The sequence below is a fragment of the Aegilops tauschii genome, chromosome 5 (genome assembly GCF_002575655.3).
Source record: "Aegilops tauschii subsp. strangulata cultivar AL8/78 chromosome 5, Aet v6.0, whole genome shotgun sequence".
NCBI lineage: Eukaryota > Viridiplantae > Streptophyta > Magnoliopsida > Poales > Poaceae > Aegilops > Aegilops tauschii.
In genome coordinates this window covers 546,398,679-546,423,176 of record NC_053039.3, presented here as the reverse complement: position 1 = coordinate 546,423,176, position 24,498 = coordinate 546,398,679, and the positions used below count along the sequence as shown (strand labels likewise).

Sequence of the window (24,498 nt, the reverse complement as noted above, 5' to 3'; positions counted from 1 at the left end):
CCTTCGGCTAGAGGGGGCGTACTTGTTCCACCAGCAACCTCTGTCCAACCAGAGGTGTCGGATGCTTTGTTGGCGGCGCTGAAGAGCGCCTCCATCGTCGATGAACACCGTGCCCTTATGGGTGCAGTGATTAAGAAGATTCAGTCTGCTGAGAGTGGACTGAATGAAGCCTGTATCAGCCTTATAAAAGGTTTTGAGGTATGTTTTATGAGGTTTCGAAGAGTGTCATGGTATGGATAGTAGCCCCTGATACACTGTTCGGTGAAAGAAAGAACCGGACAGAGGATCAAATTTATGTTCGCAGGAAGACTCAATTGATGACATCTATCTCTGTTTTTTTATAAGCAGGCGTTTGTAGCGGCTGCTGCTTCTCATACTGCGGATGTCTCCGGACTGAATCAAAGTCTGGGGCGGGCCAAAGTAGAACTTGGCCAGTTGAAAATGCAGTTGGGAGATAAACAAGGTATGCGCAAGGATTGTTCGCGTTTATCGCGGACGAATTTTCAGTATGATAAAATATGCTTCATAATTTGCGCTAGGGATGATGACCGAAGTCGAGGTTCTTAAGAAGGCTGTGGCCGAGGCCAAGAAAAAGGCAGCCACAGAGCAGGCTCTTCGTGAGAAGCACGAGACCAGGGTTATTGAAGCTGAGCAGGAGCTTCAAGAGGCCGTGAAGAAATGCGAGACCTTGGAGCAGAGTTTAACGGAGAAAGAATCCGAACTCACCAAGGCTCATCAGGCCACGAGCGATGCACGGGGGGAAACCTAAAGCGCCCTGCGGGAGATCCAAGAGGCGAGGAAGATCGCGGCGGGTAAGGCTTTTTTCCATGTAAGGCAAGTATTTGAGGAGAAAATTATGTTTCTAATTTTGAATTCGGATTTCTCCAGGGGTATTTGCAGAGCTGCCCCGCAGCATATCGGATGCCGCCCAATTCTACCGAGCCAAAGAAAGGAACATTGCGGATAAGCTCTTTTGGTCGCAGTATTTGGCACCGAATTATCCGTGCCTTTTGTCGATCATCTGAAACAGCTGATCGAACTGCATAAGGCGGCGGAACTAGCCATGAAGGATTTGATTATCCAGCTATGGCCCGCCGAGCCGATTCCGAGCAGCTACTTCGGGCTCGTGAAGCGGCTTGTGAGTGCCTGCCCTTGACTTGACGTCATCAAGCGGTCGGTCTATATAGAGGGTGCGCGAATGGCCTTCGCCCGCGCAAAGGTGCACGGGGGGAAGATGGATGCTGAAAAGCTGTTGACCGAAGGGTCGCTAGAGGGGAAGGAGCACCGCAAGCCCGAATTATATTATGAGAGTGTCCTGAAAGGGTCCTACCTTGCAGCGGAGCTATGCACCAAGGACATTATATTTCCATGAATGCAAATCATGTTGTCCTTTGTAATATTTGAACAAGGTCATTTATATTATTGTTTGCCTGTTATATAAAAGTTTATCCTCCTACGCAGCCATTTTATATATTAATCCTGAGAGTTGGCCAGTCGTCGGCTTCTGCCCCCACGTAAGAAGTACGGGGGTGTTCGGGATAAACCTGATCACTCTTTATCCCAGTTTTGGGTCCTTCTAAGGAGGTGTTCAGCACAACGAACCAGGCAATCGGACTATAGGGCTTTATCACTCTCACTTAGCCATAGGAGCTTTAGGAAGGTAGGCGCAGCCCCTGGTGTTCGAAAACCGCACGAGGGGCTCTATAAGCACCTGATCGGAAGAAAAACTGATCCATCGCACGCTGCATTGGTTATGGCATTATGCAGGAGAAATCCTTAAAGATTTTACAACCTCTCGAATAGCTGACCAGCTCTTGCCGTATCATGACAGTCAGTTTTCGGCTTTCTCTACTGAGGTGCTCGTCCGGAAGAACCGGGACACAATCGCAGTAGTTCTCCCAGTGCTACCTTAGCCGATATAGCGGAACGTAAGGTACCAAAACATGAGAGCCGGGCAAACCCAACTATCGACCCAAGACATGATTCGGAGCTGATGCATATAATGTTATAGGTTCGGGGTGCCGAACTTCCGTGAAGGTGTTCGGACTTTGCTGCCATATTATGGGTAAAACGAAGCCCCTGGCATGTTTTAAGGCATATCGCGGTGTACGACTGCCACTTGACAAAAGAATTTTAATAGGAAATAACAGCAGACAAGCGTCATATAAATCCACATGTTGTATTTGAATAGTACGTCGATGCGTATGAGTACAGGTAATGTGATAAAAAAGAAATATGACTGTGGAACCTGCTGAGACCAGGGGGGAAGAAGCTGTGTGCGGATCCGGAGTATAGTCGGATGGTCATCGCGGGGAATATCTAAGGATTCCCTTGCATGTTCGAGCTGCCTCCATATCGCCCGTCCTGGTCGGCGCAAAGGTGAACCTGCAAAGGAAATGTAAGAAATGTTTGTGTGCCGGCGAGCGGTTGAGCCGCTGTGTGGGGCCTGTCCTGGCCTTCGCCGGAGTGTTTAATTGAGCTCTGGACGAGCCAGGCTATCCTGCCGCAAAGTAGTTCGGAATCCTTTGGTGGTGTCCGGGAGCCTGGCCGTCGACTCGAGGTTTGGCTGCAAGGTGCTGCTCGTTGCTTCTGCTGTTAAGGCAGCGGTGTACTCGTTGGTGCCGAAGGAAAGTTCGGCCTTGCCCTTAACCGTGATGATGCCGCATGGGCCGGGCATCTTGAGCTTTCGGTAGGCATAATGTGGCACCGCGTTGAATCAAGCGAACGTGGTTCGTCCGAGCAGTGCCTGATAATCACTGCGGAAAGGGGCGATTTCGAAGATTAACTCTTCGGTACGGTAATTGTCTGGTGATCCGAAGACTACCTCAAGGGCGATGGAGCATGTACAGTTGGCTTCCATACCTGGTATAATGCCTCTGAAAGTGGCTTTAGTGGGTTGATCACCGAATGATCGATACCCATCTTGCGCCCTGTGTCCTGGTAAAGCAGGTTTGGACTGCTGCCTCCGTCCATAAGGACTCGTGTGAGGTGGAACCCGTCAATTATTGGGCCGAGGACTAGTGCGGCTGGATTGCCCTGATTGGCGTTAACCGGACGATCCGTGCGGTTGAAGGTGACCGGCCCTAGTTTATATTGTGGGACGACTAGTTCCGTTAAGTCGGCATCCCTAAGGGTGCGCATCTGGTCCGGGTTGGGAATGTGGGTGTTGTTTACCACATTCACCGTTTGGATTTGCGGGGGAAATTTCTTTTGCCCTCCTGTATTTGGTGATCTAGGCTCTTCGTCGCCATCATCGCTTTGGGACCCCCCATCTTTGTTTTTGGCGCCTGCCCTGCCGGCTTGTTTGAAGACCCAGCATTCTCTGTTGGTATGGGTGGCTGGCGTTCCTGGGGTGCCATGAATTTGGCATTGGCGGTCGAGTATGCGGTCCAGACTGGATGGACCCGAATTGTTATTTTTGAGTGGCCCTTTCCGCTGACCGGACTTAGAGCCACTAAATCCGGCATTAACTGCCATATCTTCGGTGTTTTCACCATATTTGCGGCGCTTGTGTTTGTTGCTACGGGCCAACCAGCTATCTTCGCCCGCGCAAAAGGGGGTCATGAGTGTCGTGAGGGCTGCCATGGATTTTGGCTTCTCTTGGCCGAGATGTCGGGCGAGCCACTCGTCACAGATGTTATGTTTAAAGGCCGCTAGGGCTTCGGCATCCGGACAGTCGACAATTTGGTTCTTTTTGGTTAGGAACTGAGTCCAGAATTTCCTGGCTGACTCTCCGGGCTGTTGTGTTATGTGACTTAAATCGCCAGCATCCAGTGGCCGCACATAAGTGCCCTGGAAGTTGTCCAGGAATGCGTCTGCCAGGTTCTCCCAACTTCCAATGGAGTTTGCCGGCAAGCTATTCAGCCAATGCCGAGCCGGCCCTTTGAGTTTTAGCGGGAGGTACTTGATGGCGTGTAGATCATCTCCGCGGGCCATGTGAATGTGGAGGAAGAAATCCTCTATCCATACCGCGGGGTCCGTAGTGCCGTCATATGATTCAATGTTCACGGGTTTAAAACCCTCTGGGAATTTGTGATCCATTACTTCATCAGCGAAGCATAGGGGGTGTGCGGCGCCTCTGTGCCGGGCTATATCACGACGCAGTTCATACAAGTCTTGTCTGCTGTATTCGGCTCGGCCGGATTTGCTTTTAGTATATCCGGCGTGACGGTCATCGTCACGCGTTGGGGCGCACCCCCGTGATCCGTAGATCGATCTTGCATGTCCTGCTGTGTTTTCCAATACGTCTCGCAGGTCCTGCGTGTTGCCCCGGGCCTTGGTATTTTTGTTTGACTGGCGGCGGGGTGCGGGCTGGACTTCGGCCTGATATGCCGCTTTGTCTCGGCCACGAGGTGGCCGATCGGCCGCATCATACGCTGGAAGCGTAGGCTCTAATGCTTCCTCCTCGAGTTGGGGTAGCAACCTGCGCTTTGGGTAACTTTTGGTTGGGCGCTCGAGTTCGTATTCCTCGGCCGCCAGGACCTCAGTCCATCTATCCGCTAGCAGATCTTGGTCAGCCTTAAGCTATTGTTGTTTTTTCTTCAGGCTTTTTGCTGTGGCTATAAACCGGCGCTGAAAGCGCTCCTGTTCGACGGGATCCTCAGGCACGATAAATTCTTCGTCGCCGAGGCTCACCTCGTCTTCGGAGAGATGCATGTAATTATCATCCTCTGATTCTCCATCTGCTGCCCGTTCCTTAGGGCTAGCTTGCCCATCCTCCCGCTCGAGGCCTGGCTAGAGGGGATTGTCTTCGTCTTCGGCACTATCCACAACGTTATTGTCTCTTGTGCCGGTATCACCGTTTTTGCTATGGCGGGGCTTAGAGCGGCGCCGTTGACGCCGGTGCTTAGATTGCTTCTCGAGGGGATTATCCTCTGTTGCCTTATTGCCATCGCTTTCTTTGGGGGTGTCCACCATGTATATATCATATGATGAGGTGGTAGTCCAGCGCCCTGTGGGCGGTGGTTCCTGTTCTTCTACTACATCGTCGTCCATACCGTCGATGTCTTCGGAGCCGAAATCAAGCATGTCGGTTAAGTCGTCGACAGTGGCTATTAAGTGGGTGGTGGGTGGGGAACGAATTTCTTCGTCGTCCGCTTACCACTCAAGCCGGACACAGTTCGGCCAAGGGCCTCCTGACAAGGAGCGAGTCCTTAATGAATTTAGCACATCGCCCAGGGGCGAGTGCTGAAAGATATCCGCGGAGGAAAACTCCATGACCGGTGCCCAATCAGATTCGATAGGCACTAACGCAGGCGGTTCGGAGCCCGTGGCCGAGGACGAATCCAAGAGTCCGGCAACACAGGTCTCATAGGAGGTGAAGTCAGTATTCGGCTCTATCGCCACCGAGTTTGCGGCCTCTGTGGCGGGGTCCATCCACCCATCCTCGGAGGGCGCAATCTGCTCCAGATTGAGGGCCAGAGTAGCCACAGGTGCGATCTCCCGAACACTGTCCGACGGCAGAGCTAAGTCATGCTCGACGTGACTGTGCGGCGCACCTGGCACGGGCTCGAATCCGTCGAAGATCAAGTCTCTGCGGATGTCGGCAGTATAGTTTAGGTTTCCAAACCTGACCTAACAGCCAGGGGCGTAGCTCCAGATGGCCAAGCGAGTTGGCCCGCAGTGCGAAGCTGCCGAATACAAAGATCTGTCCGGGGAGAAAAACCTCACCCTGGATAGCATCGTTGCCGATGATCGAAGGAGCCATCAAGCCTTATGGTGACGGCACAGTGGAACTCTCAATGAAAGCACCAATGTCGGTGTCAAAACTGGCGGATCTCGGGTAGGGGGTCCCGAACTGTGCATCTAAGGCGGATGGTAACAGGAGGCGGGGGACACAATGTTTACCCAGGTTCGGGCCCTCTTGATGGAGGTAATACCCTACTTCCTGCTTGATTGATCTTGATGATATGAGTATTACAAGAGTTGATCTACCACGAGATCGTAGAGGCTAAACCCTAGAAGCTAGCCTATGATTATGATTGTTGTTGTCCTACGGACTAAACCCTCCGGTTTATATAGACACCGGAGGGGGCTAGGGTTACACAGAGTCGGTTACAAGGGAGGAGATCTACAGATCCGAATTGCCAAGCTTGCCTTCCACACCAAGGAGAGTCCCATCCGGACACGGGACAAAGTCTTCAATCTTGTATCTTCATAGTCCAACAGTCCGGCTAAAGGATATAGTCCGGCTGTCCGAGGACCCCGTAATCCAGGACTCCCTCAGGGATCCTCGGTCTCTCGTGAGGAATTCAATGCGGCTTTGGACACATTGAAAACCTCCATGACGACCGAGGTTGAAGGCATGTTCAACAAGTTTTTAGAAGGCCTTAAATTATCCACCGCACCAATGAAAGTGGGTGATCCCGCTAACAAGGTGACATATGCTAACTCCGATAAGGGGGAAGCTACTAGTGATAAAGTTCCTTTATCTAGTGGTCGAAGTGATAATGGCATATTTTCCCATGTTGAACTGCCCCTTACTTATGGAGGACCGGTTCCCTCCACTCATTTGAATCATGTTGGTCCTCCTCCTAAGGTTGTGAAGAATGAGGATTTTGCCTCTTGGGTCTACCGTTTTAAACGTCATTTAAATCATACTTCTACTAATATTTGGAGAATTATTGAGCAAGATTTCTACCCGCATGACCCAAGCAACCTCACTCCTAGAGAAGCCGTGGATCATTAATTCAACGAGTCCGCTCTCTTCATTATCCAAGATGCAATTCCGCCCGAAGATGTTGCGCATCTCCGTCCTTTCACCGTGGCCAAGGAAGCATGGCAACATGTTGTTTCCATTTAAGCATTCAACGCTCCAACTATGAAGTGGTGCAAGATGAAGCCGATGAGTTTGCGATGAATGAAGATGAAGAACCTCGTGAGCTCTACCGGAGATTAACCACTCTCGCGGTCTCAGTCCGAGATCATGGGAGCAAGGATATGGATGATAATTGGATTAAGCGCAAGTTTATCAAGGCCATGATGCCCTACCATAAGGCCATGTCATCCGTCATCCGTCAAAGGCCGAACTTCCATACCTTGTCCTCAAGTGAAGTGTTGGATGAGTTTGTTGCTATGAGAATCTTGGACAAGACCGCCGACAATGCGGTGATGCGCTCTCAACGGGTAAAGAAACCCAACCTTGCTTTGAAGGCCAAGGCTAGTGTGGAAGAAGAGGAAGAAGAGGAAGAAGAGGAGAGTAACCCCGAAGATACAAAATATGCTTATCATGAGCACCTGGCTCTCGCTTCAAGGCAATTTTGGAGCAAGAAGAACTCAAGGCCCAACTTCAACAAGAACAACTCAAGTGGCGCCAAGGGCAAGCAACGTGTGAGGACATGCTATAATTGTGGCAAAGTGAGCCACTTTGTTGTGGAGTGCCCTTACGAGAAGCGGGAAGACAATGGTGGCAAGCTTATCCGAAAAGACAAAGCAGAGTCCTTCCCCAACAAGAACAACTTCACCAAGAAGACTCTGTTGGAAATATGCCCTAGAGGCAATAATAAATGGTTATTATCATATTTCTTTGTTCATGGTAATTTCTATTATTCATGCTATAATTGTATTGTCCGGAAATCGTAATACATGTGTGAATACATAGACCACAACCTGTCCCTAGTAAGCCTCTAGTTGACTAGCTTGTTGATCAACAGATAGTCATGGTTTCCTGACTATGGACATTGGATGTCATTGATAACGGGATCACATCATTAGGAGAATGATGTGATGGACAAGACCCAACTTAAGCATAGCATAAAAGATCGTGTAGTTTCGTTTGCTAGAGCTTTTCCAATGTCAAGTATCTTTTCCTTAGACCATGAGATCGTGCAACTCCCGGATACCGTAGGAGTGCTTTGGGTGTGCCAAACGTCACAACGTAACTGGGTGACTATAAAGGTGCATTACGGGTATCTCCGAAAGTGTCTGTTGGGTTGGCACGGATCGAGACTGGGATTTGTCACTCCGTGTGACGGAGAGGTATCTCTGGGCCCACTCGGTAATGCATCATCATAATGAGCTCAATGTGACTAAGGCGTTAGTCACGGGATCATGCATTGCGGTAGGAGTAAAGAGACTTGCCGGTAACGAGATTGAACAAGGTATTGGGATACCGACGATCGAATCTCGGGCAAGTAACATACCGATTGACAAAGGGAATTGCATACGGATTGATTGAATCCTCGACACCGTGGTTCATCCGATGATATCATTGTGGAACATGTGGGAGCCAACATGGGTATCCAGATCCCGCTGTTGGTTATTGACCGGAGAGGCGTCTCGGTCATGTCTGCATGTCTCCCGAACCCGTAGGGTCTACACACTTAAGGTCCGGTGACGCTTGGGTTGTAGAGATATATGTATGCGGAAACCCGAAAGTTGTTCGGAGTCCCGAATGAGATCCCGGACGTCACGAGAGGTTTCGGAATGGTCCGGAGGTAAAGATTTATATATGGGAAGTCTTATTTTGGTCGCCGGAAAAGTTTCGCGCTTTATCGGTATTGTACCGGGAGTGCCGAAAGGGGTCCGGGGGTCCACCAAGGGGGTCCACCAGCCCCGGGGGGCCACATGGGCTGTAAGGGGTGCGCCTTGGCCTATATGGGCCAAGGGCACCAGCCCCAAGAGGCCCATGCGCAAGAGATAAGAAAAAGGGAGAGTCCTAAAGGGGGAAGGCACCTCCGAGGTGCCTTGGGGGGGAAGGACTCCCCCCTGGCCGCACCCTTCCTTGGAGGAAGGGGCAAGGCTGCGCCCCCCCTCTCCCTTGGCCCTATATATAGTGGGGGGAAGGGAGGGCAGCAATATCTAAGCCTTGGGCGCCTCCCTCCTCCCCTGCAACACCTCTCTCTCTCTCTCGCAGAAGCTTGGCGAAGCCCTGCCGGAGACCCGCTACATCCACCACCACGCCGTCGTGCTGTTGGATCTCCATCAACCTCTCCTTCCCCCTTGCTGGATCAAGAAGGAGGAGACGTCGCTGCACCGTACGTGTGTTGAACGCGGAGGTGCCGTACGTTCGGCACTCGGTCATCGGTGATTTGGATCACGGCGAGTACGACTCCGTCATCCACGTTCATTGGAACGCTTCCGCTCGCGATCTACAAGGGTATGTAGATCCACTCCTTTCCCCTCGTTGCTAGTAGACTCCATAGATGCATCTTGGTGAGCGTAGGAAAATTTTAAATTATGCTACGATTCCCAACAGTGGCATCATGAGCCAGGTCTATGCGTAGTTACTATGCACGAGTAGAACACAAAGTAGTTGTGGGCGTTGAGTTTGCCAATTCTTCTTGCCGCTACTAGTCTTTTCTTGTTTCGGCAGCATTGTAGGATGAAGCGGCCCGGACCGACCTTACACGTACTCTTACGTGAGACAGGTTCCACCGACTGACATGCACTAGATGCATAAGGTGGCTAGCGGGTGTCTGTCTCTCCTACTTTAGTCGGAACGGATTCAATGAAAAGGGTCCTTATGAAGGGTAAATAGAAATTGGCAAATCACGTTGTGATCATACGTAGGTAAGAAACGTTCTTGCTAGAAACCTACAAACCACGTAAAAACTTGCAACAACAATTAGAGGACGTCTAACTTGTTTTTGCAGCAAGTGCTATGTGATATGATATGGCCAGAAGATGTGATGAATGATATATGTGATGTATGAGATTGATCATATTCTTGTAATAGGAATCACGACTTGCATGTCGATGAGTATGACAACCGGCAGGAGCCATAGGAGTTGTCTTTATTATTTTGCATGACCCGCGAGTCATTGAATAACGCCATGTAAATTACTTTACTTTGTTGCTAAACGAGTTGGCCATAGAAGTAGAAGTAATCGTTGGCGTGACGACTTCATGAAGACACAATGATGGAGATCATGATGATGGAGATCATGGTGTCATGCCGGTGACAAAGATGATCATGGTGCCCCGAAGATGGAGATCAAAGGAGCATGATGATATTGGCCATATCATGTCACTATTTGATTGCATGTGATGTTTACCATGTTTCTGCATCTTATTTGCTTAGAACGACGGTAGCAAGTAGGATGATCCCTTATAATAATTTCAAGAAAGTGTTCACCCTAACTGTGCACCGTTGCGAAGGTTCGTCGTTTCGAAGCACCACGTGATGATCGGGTGTGATAGATTCTTACGTTCGAATACAACGGGTGTTGACGAGCCTAGCATGTACAGACATGGCCTCGGAACACACGCAATACACTTAGGTTGACTTGACGAGCCTAGCATGTACAGACATGGCCTCGGAACACGGAGGACCGAAAGGTCAAGCATGAGTCGTATAGAAGATACGATCAACATGGAGATGTTCACCGATCTTGACTAGTCCGTCTCACGTGATGATCGGACACGGCCTAGTTGAACTCGGATCATGTTTCACTTAGATGACTAGAGGGATGTCTATCTGAGTGGGAGTTCATAATCAGATGAACTTCATTATCATGAACATAGTCAAAAGTATTTGCAAATTATGTCATGGCTTGCGCTTTAGTTCTACTGGTTAAGATATGTTCCTAGAGAAAATTTAGTTGAAAGTTGGTAGTAGCAATTATGCGGACTGGGTCCGTAAACTGAGGATTGTCCTCATTGCGGCACAGAAGGCTTATGTCCTTAATGCACCGCTCGGTGTGCTGAACCTCAGCGTCGTCTGTAGATGTTGCGAAACATCTGACATACACGTTTTGATGACTACGTGATAGTTCAGTGAGTAATGCTAACGGTTTAGAATTGTGGCATGAGAGACGTTTTTTGAAACGTCGCAGAACATATGAGATGTTCCGAAGACTGAAATTGGGATTTAGGACTAGTGCCCACGTCAAGAGGTATGAGACCTCTGACAAGTTTCTTAAACCTGCAAACTAAGGGAGAAAAGCTCAATCGTTGAGCATGTGCTCAGATTGTCTGAGTACTACAAACACTTGAATCGAGTGGGAGTTAATCTCCCAGATGAGATAGTGATAGTTCTCCATAGTCACTGCCACCAAGCTAGTAGAGCTTCGTGATGAACTATAACATATCAAGGATAGTTATGATGATCCTTGAGCTATTCGCGATGTTTGACACCGCGAGAGTAGAAATCAAGAAGGAGCATCAATTGTTGATGGTTAGTAAAACCACTAGTTTAAGAAGGGCAAGGGCAAAAGGGATACTTCATGAAACAGCAAGTCGTTTGCTGCTCTAGTGAAGAATCCCAAGGTTGAACCCAAACCCGAGACTAAGTGCTTCTGTAATGAGAGGAACGGTCACTGAAGCAGTACTACCCTAGATACTTGGTAGATGAGAAGGCAGGCAAGGTCGACAGAAGTATATTGGATATACGTTATATGAATGTGTACTTTACTAGTACTCCTAGCAGCACCAGGGTATTAGATACCGGTTCGGTTGCTAAGTGTTAGTAACTCCAAATAAAAGCTGCGGAATAAATGGAGACTAGCTAAAGGTGAGATGACGATATGTGTTGGAAGTGTTTCCAAGGTTGATGTGATCAAGCATCGCATGCTCCCTCTACCATCGAGATTTGGTGTTTGCGTTGAACATGATTGGATTATGTTTACCGCAAAACGGTTATTCATTTAAGGAGAATAATGGTTACTCTGTTTATTTGAATAATACCTTCAATGGTCTTGCACCTAAAATGAATCTCGATCGTAGTGATACACATGTTCATGCCAAAAAGATATAAGATAGTAATGATAGTACCACATACTTGTGGCACTGCCACTTGAGTCATATTGGTGTAGAACGCATGAAGAAGCTCCATGTAGGTGGATCTTTGGACTCACTCGTTTTTGAAAAGATTGAGACAGGCGAACCATGTCTATTGGTATATATGCATGAAGAAACTCCATACAGATGGATCGTTTGGACTCACTTGATTATGAATCACTTGAGACATGCAAATCATACCACATGGGCAAAATGACTGAAAGTCCTCGTTTTCAGTGAGATGGAACAAGAGAGCAACTTATTGGAAGTAATACATTTTGATGTACGCAGTCCAATGAGTGCTGAGGCATGCAGTGGATATCGTTATGTTCTTACTTCACAGATGATTTGAGTAGATGCTGAGTGTATTTACTTGATGAAACACTAGTCTGAATTATTGAAAGGTTCAAGTAATTTCAGAGTGAAGTTGAAGATCGTCGTGACAAGACGATAAAATGTCTGTGATATGATCATAGAGATGAGTATCTGAGATACGAGTTTGGCACACAATTGAGACATTGTGGAAAGTGTTTCACAATTAATACCGCGTGGAACACCATAATGTGATGGTGTGTCCGAACATCATAACTGCACCCTATTGGATATGGTGCATACCATGATGTTTCTTATCAAATTACCACTATCGTTTATGGGTTAGGCATTAGAGACAACCGCATTCACTTTAAAAGGGGCACCACGCAATTCCGTTGAGACGACACCGTTTAGAGAAACCTAAGTTGTCGTTTCTTAAAAGTTTGGGGCTGCGATGCTTATGTGAAAAAGTTTCAGGCTGATAAGCTCGAACCCAAAGCGGATAAATGCATCTTCATAGAATACCCAAAGACAGTTGGGTATACCTCCTATTTCAGATCTGGAAGCAAAAGTAATTGCTTCTAGAAACGAGTCCTTTCTCAAGGAAAAGTTTCTCTCGAAAGCATTGAGTGGGAGGATGGTGGAGACCTGATAAGGTTATTGAACCGTCGCTTCAACTAGTGTGTAGCAGGGCACAGGAAGTTGTTCCTGTGGCACCTACACCAATTGAAGTGGAAGCTTATGATAGTGATCATGAAACTTCGGATCAAGTCACTACCAAACCTCGTAGGATGACGAGGATGCGCACTACTTTAGAGTAATGCGTGATCCTGTCTTGGAAGTCATGTTGCTAGACAACAATGAACCTACGAGCTATGGAGAAGCGATGGTGGGCCCATATTCCGACGAATGGCTCGAGGCCATGAAATCCGAGATAGAATCCATGTATCAGAACAAAGCATGGACTTTGGTGGACTTGCCCGATGATCGGCAAGCCATTGAGATAAATGGATCTTTAAGAAGAAGACGGACATGGATGGTAATGTTACCATCTATGAAGCTCGACTTGTGGCAAAGAGTATTTTCACAAGTTCAAGGAGTTGACTACGATGAGTTTTTCTCATCCGTAGCGATGCTTAGGTCCGTCGGAATCATGTTAGCATTAGCTACATTTATGAAATCTGGCAGATGGATGTCAAAACAAGTTTCCTTACCAGTTTTCGTAAGGAAAGGTTGTATGTGATACAATCAGAAAGGTTTTGTCGATCCTAAGGATGCTAAAAGGTATGCTAGCTCCAGCGATCCTTCCATGGATCAGAGCAAGCATCTCGGAGTCAGAATATACGCTTTGATGGGGTGATCAAAGTTTTTGGGTTTATACAAAGTTTGTTAGAAACTTGTATTTACAATAAAGTGAGTGGGAGCGCTACAACATTTCTGATAAGTATATGTGAATGACATATTGATGATCCGAAATGATGTAAAATTTCTGGAAAGCATAAAGGGTTGTTTGAAAGGAGTTTTTCAAAGGAAGACCTGGATAAAGCTACTTACATATTGGGCATCAAGATCCATAGAGATAGATCAAGACGCCTGATGATACTTTCAAAAGACAGCACACCTTGACATGATTTTGAAAGAGTTCAAAATAGATCAGCAAAGAAGGAGTTCTTGGCTGTGTTACAAGGTGTGAGTATTGAGTGAGACTCAAGACCTGACCACAGCAGAAGATAGAGAAAGGACGAAGGTCGTCCCCTATGCTTTAGACATAGGCTCTATAGTATGCTATGCTGTGTACCGCACATGTAGTGTGCCTTGCCATGAGTTGGTCAAGAGGGTACAATAGTGATCCGGGAAAGGATCTCATGACAGCGGTCGAACTTATCCTTAGCACCTAGTGGATTAAGGAATTTTCTCGATTATGGAGGTGGAAAGGAGTTCGTCGTAAAGGGTTACGTCGATGCGAACTTTGACACTAATCCGGATGACTCTGAGTAGTAAACCGGATTTTTATAGTAGAGCAATTATTTGAAATGGCTCCAAATAGCGCGTGGTAGCATCCACAAGATGACATAGATATTCGTAAAGCACACGGTTCTGAAAGGTTCAGACCCGTTGACTAATAACCTCTCTCACAAGCATAACATGACCAAACCAGAACACATTGAGTGATAATCACATAGTGATGTGAACTAGATCGTTGACTCTAATAAACTCTTTAGATGTTGATCACATGGTGATGTGACCAGTGAGTGTTAATCACATGGTGATGTGAACTAGATTATTGACTCTAGTGCAAGTGGGAGACTGTTGGAAATATGCCCTAGAGGCAATAATAAATGGTTATTATTATATTTCTTTGTTCATGGTAATTGTCTATTATTCATGCTATAATTGCATTGTCTGGAAATCGTAATACATGTGTGAATACATAGACCAGAACCTGTCCCTAGTAAGCCTCTAGTTGACTAGCTCGTTGATCAACAGATAGTCATGGTTTCCTGACTATGGACATTGGATGTCATTGATAACGGGATCACATCATTAGGAGAATGATGTGATGGACAAGACCCAATCCTAAGCATAGCATAAAAGATCGTGTAGTTTCGTTTGCTAGAGCTTTTCCAATGTCAAGTATCTTTTCCTTAGACCATGAGATCGTGCAACTCCCGGATACCGTAGGAGTGCTTTGGGTGTGCCAAACGTCACAACGTAACTGGGTGACTATAAAGGTGCATTACGGGTATCTCCGAAAGTGTCTGTTGGGTTGGCACGGATCGAGACTGGGATTTGTCACTCCGTGTGACGGAGAGGTATCTCTGGGCCCACTCGGTAATGCATCATCATAATGAGCTCAATGTGACTAAGGCGTTAGTAACGGGATCATGCATTGCGGTACGAGTAATGAGACTTGCCGGTAACGAGATTGAACAAGGTATTGGGATACCGACGATCGAATCTCGGGCAAGTAACATACCGATTGACAAAGGGAATTGCATACGGATTGATTGAATCCTCGACACCGTGGTTCATCCGATGATATCATCGTGGAACATGTGGGAGCCAACATGGGTATCCACATCCCGCTGTTGGTTATTGACCGGAGAGGCGTCTCGGTCATGTCTGCATGTCTTCCGAACCCGTAGGGTCTACACACTTAAGGTCCGGTGACGCTAGGGTTGTAGAGATATATGTATGCGGAAACCCGAAAGTTGTTCGGAGTCCCGGATGAGATCCCGGACGTCACGAGAGGTTCCGGAATGGTCCGGAGGTAAAGATTTATATATGGGAAGTCTTATTTTGGTCGCCGGAAAAGTTTCGCGCTTTATCGGTATTGTACCGGGAGTGCCGAAAGGGGTCCGGGGGTCCACCAAGGGGGTCCACCAGCCCCGGGGGGCCACATGGGCTGTAAGGGGTGCGCCTTGGCCTATATGGGCCAAGGGCACCAGCCCCAAGAGGCCCATGCGCAAGAGATAAGAAAAAGGGAGAGTCCTAAAGGGGGAAGGCACCTCCGAGGTGCCTTGGGGGGGAAGGACTCCCCCCTGGCCGCACCCTTCCTTGGAGGAAGGGGCAAGGCTGCGCCCCCCCTCTCCCTTGGCCCTATATATAGTGGGGGGAAGGGAGGGCAGCAATATCTAAGCCTTGGGCGCCTCCCTCCTCCCCTGCAACACCTCTCTCTCTCTCGCAGAAGCTTGGCGAAGCCCTGCCGGAGACCCGCTACATCCACCACCACGCCGTCGTGCTGTTGGATCTCCATCAACCTCTCCTTCCCCCTTGCTGGATCAAGAAGGAGGAGACGTCGCTGCACCGTACGTGTGTTGAACGCGGAGGTGCCGTACGTTCGGCACTCGGTCATCGGTGATTTGGATCACGGCGAGTACGACTCCGTCATCCACGTTCATTGGAACGCTTCCGCTCGCGATCTACAAGGGTATGTAGATCCACTCCTTTCCCCTCGTTGCTAGTAGACTCCATAGATGCATCTTGGTGAGCGTAGGAAAATTTTAAATTATGCTACGATTCCCAACAGACTCCTCCCAAGGGGTTGGTGGCACAAGAAGAGTACAATGAGGATGATGATGAAGACAGTGAGACGGTTGCCATGGCCTCCGTTGCCATTGCCACAACTCCACGGGTGTCCCTCTTCGATTCACGCAACGAGAACATCACCGCCAAGTGCCTCATGGCCAAAGCCACTAACAAGGTAACCCCCAATATCAAAACCACCATCACTACTAATCCCCCTTTGATGGATTGCATTGATGAAAGTGAGGGGTCTAGTGAGGAAGAGAATGAATTTGAGTCTTTTATGAGTAAGCTCAAGGGTAAATCCAAGCACTTTGTTGCTCTCTTGGAACAACTTGGTGAAGTCAATGACATGATCGAGGCTCACGAAGAAACCATCTCTAAGATGGAGGGGCATAGTCGTGACTATTCCGATGAGATATCGGATCTCTCTAATGCGCTTGAGGAAGAGCGTGGTCATCGTTTGGCTCTTGAGGAGTCACACAATGATGATCATGCTAAATTAAAGAAAGATCTTGATCATGCTCTTGTTGTATCTCGTATGCTCAATTCCGAGAAGGCCAAACTTGGGGTTGATCTTGCTAGACTCAAGGAGGAGTTTGATATACTTGACAAGGCTCACAAGGCCTTGAAGGTTACTCATGCTAGCCTTAAAGAGTCTCATGATCAACTCCAAGTGAAGCTAACCAAGGAGAAGGCCACATTTCCTCATATGGTTTTAATTGATAATGCAAATGCTACTAACCCGTGTTGTGAGCATGTGCATCTTGTGGAGGAGAATACAAATTTGAAGGAGCAACTTGAGACAGGCCTTGTGTCTTGCATACAAGGTGAGAAGAACCCCAACGACCTTTTGAGCAATCAAAAGGAAGTTGTGGCCAAGGAGGGAATTGGGTTTGCACCCAAGTCAAACTACAAGAAGAAGAATGACAAGGCCAAACGACCTCCTCCTCTCAAGCAAACTTTTGTGATGGAGGGAGAGGGTGCTTCTAAGGAGAAGAAGAACAATGTGAAGGGTGGTAGTGTCAAGAAGGGCAATGCCACCCCTTCCAACAAAGCTGGCGACTTTAACCCTTCTTATGTGTTATGTTGTGCTAGTGATGGGCATGTCTATGCCAAATTTGTTGGTTCTCCTTATGAGTACATTGAATGGTCTATTTGGGTTCCGAAGACCCTTGTTACTAACATCAAAGGACCCATTACAAAATGGGTATCTAAAACCAAGCATTGATATCTTGTAGGTGTTTGCTTCCGGTGGGGGATCATGGTTGCTCGATAGTGGAGCCACAAATCATATGACCGGAAGCAAGGACTTGGTGGTGGACGTGCACAAGATTTCATCTATGCCCACCAATGTCGAGTGGGGTGACGCCTCATCTTCTAAGGTATTGGGGCTTGGCAAAGTTGTCATTTCTCATGATCTCACGATCGAGAAAGTCATGCTTGTTGAGTCCCTTGCATACAACTTACTTTCCGTTCGTCAACTTGCACTCATGGGCTTTGCCACTTTCTTTGATATTGATACCGTGGCCCTCTTGTGGAGCAAGACTCTTAAAGTAGCCTTTGTTGGGCATGTCGAGAACGGTCTATATGTGGTTAACTTTTTAGAGCGTCCCACTAAGACCGCGACATGCCTAATGGTTAAAGTTGACGTGGGATGGCTTTGCCATCGCCGTTTAGCCCACGTCAATATGAGATCTTTGCAAAGTCTTCTCAAGGGGGCATGTCCGTGGACTGACAAATGTTAGTTTTGCCAAAGATCGTGCTTGCAATGCTTGTATCGAAGGAAAGCTACATGAGAATGCTCACCCTCCCACGACTATCATCTACTCAAAGAGGCCCTTGGAGCTCCTTCATTTGGATCTCTTTGGGCCTCCATCCTTTGATAGTCTTGGGGGTAGAAAGTATTGTTTGGTGATTGTGGATGATTATTCAAGATACACTTGGGTATATTTTTTCAAAAGGAAGAGTGAGACCCAACAAACCGTCATCGACTTTGCAAATGAAGCTCAACGTCAACATAATGCAAAGATCTTGACGATAAGAAGTGGCAACGGCACCGAGTTCAAGAACTACACCTTGGATGAGTTTCTTAGTGATGAAGGGGTCAAGCATTAATATTCCGCACCTTACACCCCTCAACAAAAAGGTGTTGCGGACAGGAAGAACCGGACGTTGATGGATGCGGCAAGAACCATGATGGTGAAGTTCAAATCTTCATGCAACTTTTGGGCCACTAAAGGGAAGCGTCTTTGCAGATTTCAGCTGCCCGGATATTTGCCCAACAAGATTATTTAAGTGGTGCTGCATGCTGTAAGCTTAGGATTAGTTTGGAAACTATTTCTTCCTGAAGTCCAAACCACACGATCGTCGATTACTAACAAACATAAGTACATGTTTATCAACTGAACTAAATCCGCACGCACCAGTTTAATTATCACGAACGATCTATAGGTATGATGCCATTGGCATCGATCATACTTCAAATTAAGCAGCGGCGGCGATGGCGCACTCGACGTCGCCTGCGGCGGCGTCCTTGTCGGCGCCGACCCTGCCGGCCTTCGCGGTCTGCTGCTTGTACGAGTACCGGGTGGCGACGAGCACGTAGAAGCCCAGGTTGGCGGCGGAGATGCCGGCCAGCAGCCAGTAGAAGAGGTCCAGCCTGCTCCGGCTCAGGTCCTTGCCGAACCACCCGTCCCGCCGCCCGCCGTGCGAGCTCAGGCGGCTCGCCGCCGCGATCAGCTGGCTGCTCAGGAAGCTCCCGGCGCCGATCACGCTCAGGTACAGCCCGATGCCCAGGCTGCGCATCGTCTCCGGCATCTGGTCGTAGAAGTACTCCTGCAGGCCCACCAGCGCGAACCCGTCGCCGACCCCCATCAGCGCGAACTGCGGCACCAGCCAGAATACCGACATGGTGGCGGAGGAGTGCAGGCGGCGGCGCTCGACGACGGCCGCCACGGCCATCGCCAACACGGCGAACGCCATGCCCACCCCGATGCGCCTGAGGACGCTGATCCCGCGCTCGGCGCCCGTCGCGCGGCGCAGGCACGGCTCGAGCACCTTGTCGACGAGCGCCACGGTGGCGATCATGGCCACGGCGGCCAGCGCGAAGACGGACGCCGGCGGGAGCACGAAGTGTGGGCCGAGGTGGCGGTCCATGGCCATGCCCTGCTTGATGAAGAAGGTGGACACCTGCGCCGCGGCCATGCCGAACGGGAGCGTGGCCACCCAGATGGGCACCATCGACACCACCAGCTTCGTCTCCTCCACCTGCGTCACCGTCGCCAGATGCCACGCCCCGCTCCAGACCTCGCCACCATGCTCAAAGATTGCCGCCTTGTCGAGACACCGGAGCTGGTCGGTGTGGCAGAGCAGCCTCTTCTTGCCGTCGTCCTCCTCGTACAGCTGGCCGGCGTCGGCTGGCAGCTGAAGGCGCCGCTTCATGACCGCGGCCACGGCAACTCGCAGCAACGGCGTGAGGGGGCTGCCCTGCGGCACCCTGTACCGGTAGGTCCTCCACCCCGCGAGGTAGACGACGAGGGAACAGCCCATGACGGCGGCGAGGAGCACGGTGGCGGCGCCCCATCCGACCCGCTCCTGGATGTAGACGACGACGGTGACCCCAAGCAGCACCCCCGAGCAGAGCGCGCAGTTCCACCAGTTGAAGTAGGACATCTTCTGCAGCCGCTCGCCGGCGTGGCCGTCGTCGAACTGGTCGGCGCCGAAGCTCTCAAGCGCCGGCTTGTGACCGCCGGTGCCGACGGACACGAGGTAGATCCCGACGAAGAAGAGCGTCTCGTGAACCCGCGGCACGGAGACGCCGCCCGGCCTGAGGCCCGGCGCCAGCTGCGCCACCGCGAGCAGGACGAGGCCAAGGAGGTAGACGACGGTGGAGAGGAGGACGGTGCGGAAGCGGCCGAGGTAGGCGTCGGCGAGGAAGCCGCCGAGGAGCGGCATGAGGGTGGTGACGCTCATCCAGTACTGGGAGTTCACGGCGGCGACCTTCATGTCCTGGTGCAGCACCTTGGTGAGGTAGATCATGAGGCTCGTCGCGATGCCGAAGTAGCTCAGCCGCTCGCTGAACTCGATCACTGCCAAAACCATACAACAAGAAACGTTCACACACTGCCCTCAACCAAACGAACAGAGCAAAGACAGAGAGATCTGGCAGGCAGAGGAGCTTACGGATGATGAACATGGCGGCCCTCCACGAGCCGGTGGCGGCGCGGAGGGGCGGGCGGCCGCGGTGGTCGACGGAGGAGTCGTCCACCCATTTGTCCCACTCCCCATCACCGTCGCCGCTTAAACCCTGCTGCTTCCTCATCACCGAATCAACCTCTCTCCAAAGTCCAAACTAACCAAAAGGACTCGCTCTACTGCGCTTTTGGACGTAGTAGATTGATCTGTGCTTCTTGGTGTGACATGGACGGAGGAGGAAAAGAGGTCGGGTTATATAGCCGCGCGGGTGGGACATGGACGGAGGGGGGGGAGGCAGGGGAAGTTGGGGGAAGAAAGGCCACGTCCCTCTCCGTGTGTGTGTGTTTGTGTGTGCACGCGTGCGAATCGAATCCACGAAAGGAGGCCTCGTTTTTGTGATTTTTATCGAAGTTCTTGAGGGAATGAATCGGTTTGAGGAATTTGTTGGCGACATTTTTTTGTTTATTTTCAGAAGTGTGTCACAACTCACGCTCACATCACACCTAGAGGCGATGGCGGAGCTTGACAAGAATCTCAGGGGGGCCAAAGCGAAAAGGGTCTGTCACATCTAGATGTGATATAGTTATGATCTTCATTGTGTTTGTGGTTTTTTTTGTCCCAATTTTTTTCCTTGTTGCTGCCTTATTTGTGAAAGGTTAGATGTGACATCCTTAGAAAATATCTAGATGTGAATTAGACAAACTGAAGCGAAAATATGAACAACTAGGAGGGCAAACAATTGATTTTTTTTCCAAATCTAAGCTATGCATAGTAATTTTTCTTTATTTTTTTTTGCCTTGGGCTGGGGGCCACGGCCCCCTCAGACTTGCACTAAGCTACACCACTGCCTAGAGGTCTAAATGCAGCATATCTAGTGTAGATACAACTTCTTTGATACTATAGCTTGTATACTATATTCATTAGCCTGTATCTTAATGTAGATATAACTTCTTTAATGATTTTCTTACGCCGTATGATATGCATTAAATATGCATCCACGTACAACTGTTTTTATAGGTTGTATCTTAGCCTTAGTTTGAGAGCATTGTATTTTTAAAACCATGGTAATATAAAACCCCAGTATTCCAATGTCTGAGCAATGAATATTCCAGTTTCTAAAAACCATTGTTCTTTTAGAAGAAGAAAAAAGAGCTCAAGGCCCCTTTTAAAATACTGCAAAGATACTACTCGTTGGAGATACTACGGTTTATAAACAATGGTATTTGTTGATGCCAAACCCAATAATATTTTTAAGACTATAGTTTCTAAAAAATATGATATTCTGCAAAAGATTTAAATATAGTTAGCTGCCAAACACGACCTTAAGGTAACTCTAGCAGAGTCGTCATATGGGCAGTCGTTATAATGCGTAAAGAGTGTGCTCCATATGCATTTGGAGGGAATCATGTCTAGATTAAGACACTAACTCACTTTCCTCATTAAATGGGAATCATGTCTAGATTAAGACACTAACTCACTTTCCTCATTAAATAAGATTTAAGGTGACACATCAAAAACGATTCTTAGGAGTGGTACTAGTTAGGTAAGGTAGTCAAAGCAAACCGGTAGTGAGTTATTCTGTATATGAAATAAAAACAAAATATTAAATGAGTAGAGCACAATTTTAGACACGATTCATAATCATGTGGGTGTTACTTTGAGCAATTTATGTATGAAAAAGGATAAGATCATGGAGTAAGTACATTTTTATTAAGGTTTCCGTGGCAATGCGCGAAGCATCATCTAGTTGTACCAAGAGACCATCTCTTAGTTAAAAGAGGCCATTCTATTATGGTTTCTCTCTCATCCACCACAACAGTTATCCCACAAAACACCCATGAGAGCATCTCCAGCCGCGCCCCCAACAGGCCCCCCAGGCCACTTTTTCGGCGCCGGTGCCAAAAAAGCGCCCCAGTCGTGCCCCCAAGACGCCGAAAAGCGCCGGTTCGGCCCTTTTCTCCGCCCGGCGGTCACAGGCCGAACCCGGCGCACTGGAGGGCCATTGGGGGCTCTGGCGCAAGGGAAAAGCGCGGCTGGCCCACACCGTCAGGTGAAAAGTCAAGATTTTCTTCCCCGACTCGCCTCCCGCCCCCCGCGCCCTCGGCCGCCACTAGCTATATCCCGGCGCCGCCCGCCGCCCTTCACCGCTAGATAGCCATTCCCCGCCGGAAAAATAGCAGAGGTTCGCCGCGACAGTCCCTCCAACAGCAGCTGGGCGTTTCCGGCCGCGGAGGGGCAATTTAGCGGCGGGTACATGCCCACCGGGCGCAAGGTGTTCGGCGATGGACTCGGATGACGAGGAAGCGCTCGCCGCGCTGCTGGAGGAGGAAGCCGAGGCCGACGTCCAGGAAGAAGAACATCTCATGGTGCTCGCCGCCCTCGCCCAGCTGCTGGCGAGCAATGAAAAGCCGCGGTGAGGTGGCTCGGCGCCGGGGCGGGTGAAAACAATGAACCGGCATCGTCTCGAAGGCTACTGCATGCTCTACTCCGACTACTTCGCCGATGCTCCACTTCACGACGAGAAAACATTTCGGCGCCGTTATCGGATGAGCCGAAAGCTCTTCCTCAGGATTATGAATTCCATCCGGGAGTTCGACAACTACTTCAAGTGCAAGATGGATTGCACCGGCAAACTTGGATTCACCTCGATCCAGAAGTGCACGACAGCGATGAGGATGCTTGCATACGGAGCTCCCGGTGATTCACTCGATGGCTATGGGCGCATGGACGAGTCCACCAGCATAGAGTGTTTCTACAAGTTCTATCGGGCAGTGGTGGCAGTGTTTGGACCGCAATACTTGAGAACACCCAATGCGGAAGACACTGCTCGGATCCTAGCACAGAATGCAGCAAGAGGATTTCCTGGGATGCTTGGAAGCATCGACTGTATCATTGGAAATGGAAGAATTGCCCATTTGCTTGGCAGGGGATGTACAAAGGCGCCAAAGGGGGTTGCAGTGTGGTACTTGAGGCGGTGGCCACACAGGACCTCTGGATTTGGCACTCCTTCTTTGGTATGCCAGGAACTCACAATGACATCAACGTGCTGCAGTGTTCTCCTGTCTTTGCCAAGCTTGTTGAAGGTCATTCTCCTCCGGTGAACTTCGAGATCAATGGGCGGCATTACAACAAGGGGTACTATCTAGCTGATGGCATCTATCCGAGATGGTCGACATTTGTGAAGACCATCTCAAACCCTGTGGCAGGAGGCAAGAAAGCCTGGTTTGCGAAGATTCAGGAGGCTTGCAGGAAGGATGTCGAGCGGGCATTTGGTGTGCTCCAATCTCGATTTGCTGTTGTCCGGTACCCCGCTTAGACCTGGTCGAAAGATCAAATGTGGGAGATCATGACTTGCTGTGTCATCTTGCACAACATGATCATCGAAAGCGAGCAAGAAGACCCCGTGTTTGACACTGAACCATACTACAGGCAAGGCCCTCTAGCCGAAGTTGATCACCAGCTACCGGCAACCTGGACTGCCTACCTCAGTATGCGTCAGGAGATCCGAAACCCACAGGTGCATCATCAGCTGCAGCATGATCTGGTGGAGCATCTATGGAGGCTCAAGGGCGACGTCGGGCGCGACGTGTGATGAAATATGAATTTTTATTTGTTGAACTATGTAATTTGTATTGAACTATTTGCTGTTGTACTATTTTGTTGAAGTATTTGATTTTTCTGTGATGAAATATGTGATAAAAAATATTTAAATGTTCATAATTCAAAGCCGAGCCACGGCGAACCACGCCGAATATGGGTTATTCTCGTCCATATGGGCCCTTTATTCGCCGAAAGTGGGCCGAAAAGTTGGCCAATTTCGGCGCCTGGGGGCGACGGCTGGGCGCCACCCCCAGCGCGGATTTAGCGCCGGCTCGCCCCCAGGGGGCGATTTTTATGCGTCTTGGGAGCCAACGGCCGGAGATGCTATAAGATAACATCATTTTACATGTCCTAAATTCTTCTACTATGCAATTTCTAGCTAGAGGGCCATGTCTTTTTTTTAATAGTTCGGATTGCTTATCACATGTGTAACATGGTCTAGAGGGCCATGTATGTATTACGACTTAGGAGCCGAGATAGTATGTGCCTGATACATCCGAAAGAGCTGACCCCGGATCCGTCATTGGGCTTCAACCAAATTTGGATGAAACGGCGATGGAGCGTCATGCACTCATGCTTGCCACCAAAGTCATTGCTGACTTGTGCATATATGTATGGGATCCGGCTTGCCTGCTCCCTCTCCAT

General features: G+C 49.3%; 1 protein-coding gene across 1 annotated transcript; it reads right to left on the bottom strand.

Annotated features, from left to right (window-relative positions):
- Window positions 1–18,381: 18,381 nt before the first annotated feature.
- LOC109733974 (protein NRT1/ PTR FAMILY 5.7) lies at window positions 18,382–20,480 on the bottom strand. Its single transcript, XM_020293186.4, has 2 exons — window positions 20,242–20,480; window positions 18,382–20,147 (listed from the first exon to the last, which is right to left on the bottom strand). Exons 1-2 carry the CDS (start codon window positions 20,378–20,380, stop codon window positions 18,544–18,546), a joined length of 1,743 nt encoding a protein of 580 aa, XP_020148775.1. The 5' UTR covers window positions 20,381–20,480; the 3' UTR covers window positions 18,382–18,543.
- Window positions 20,481–24,498: the final 4,018 nt, after the last annotated feature.

Coding starts and splice junctions, on each gene's coding strand:
- LOC109733974 (XM_020293186.4), bottom strand. CDS start 20,380: ATGAGGAAGCAGCAGGGTTTAAGCGGCGACGGTGATGGGGAGTGGGAC. Junction 20,148..20,241: donor GGCCGCCATGTTCATCATCC/GTAAGCTCCTCT, acceptor TGGTTTTGGCAG/TGATCGAGTTCAGCGAGCGG.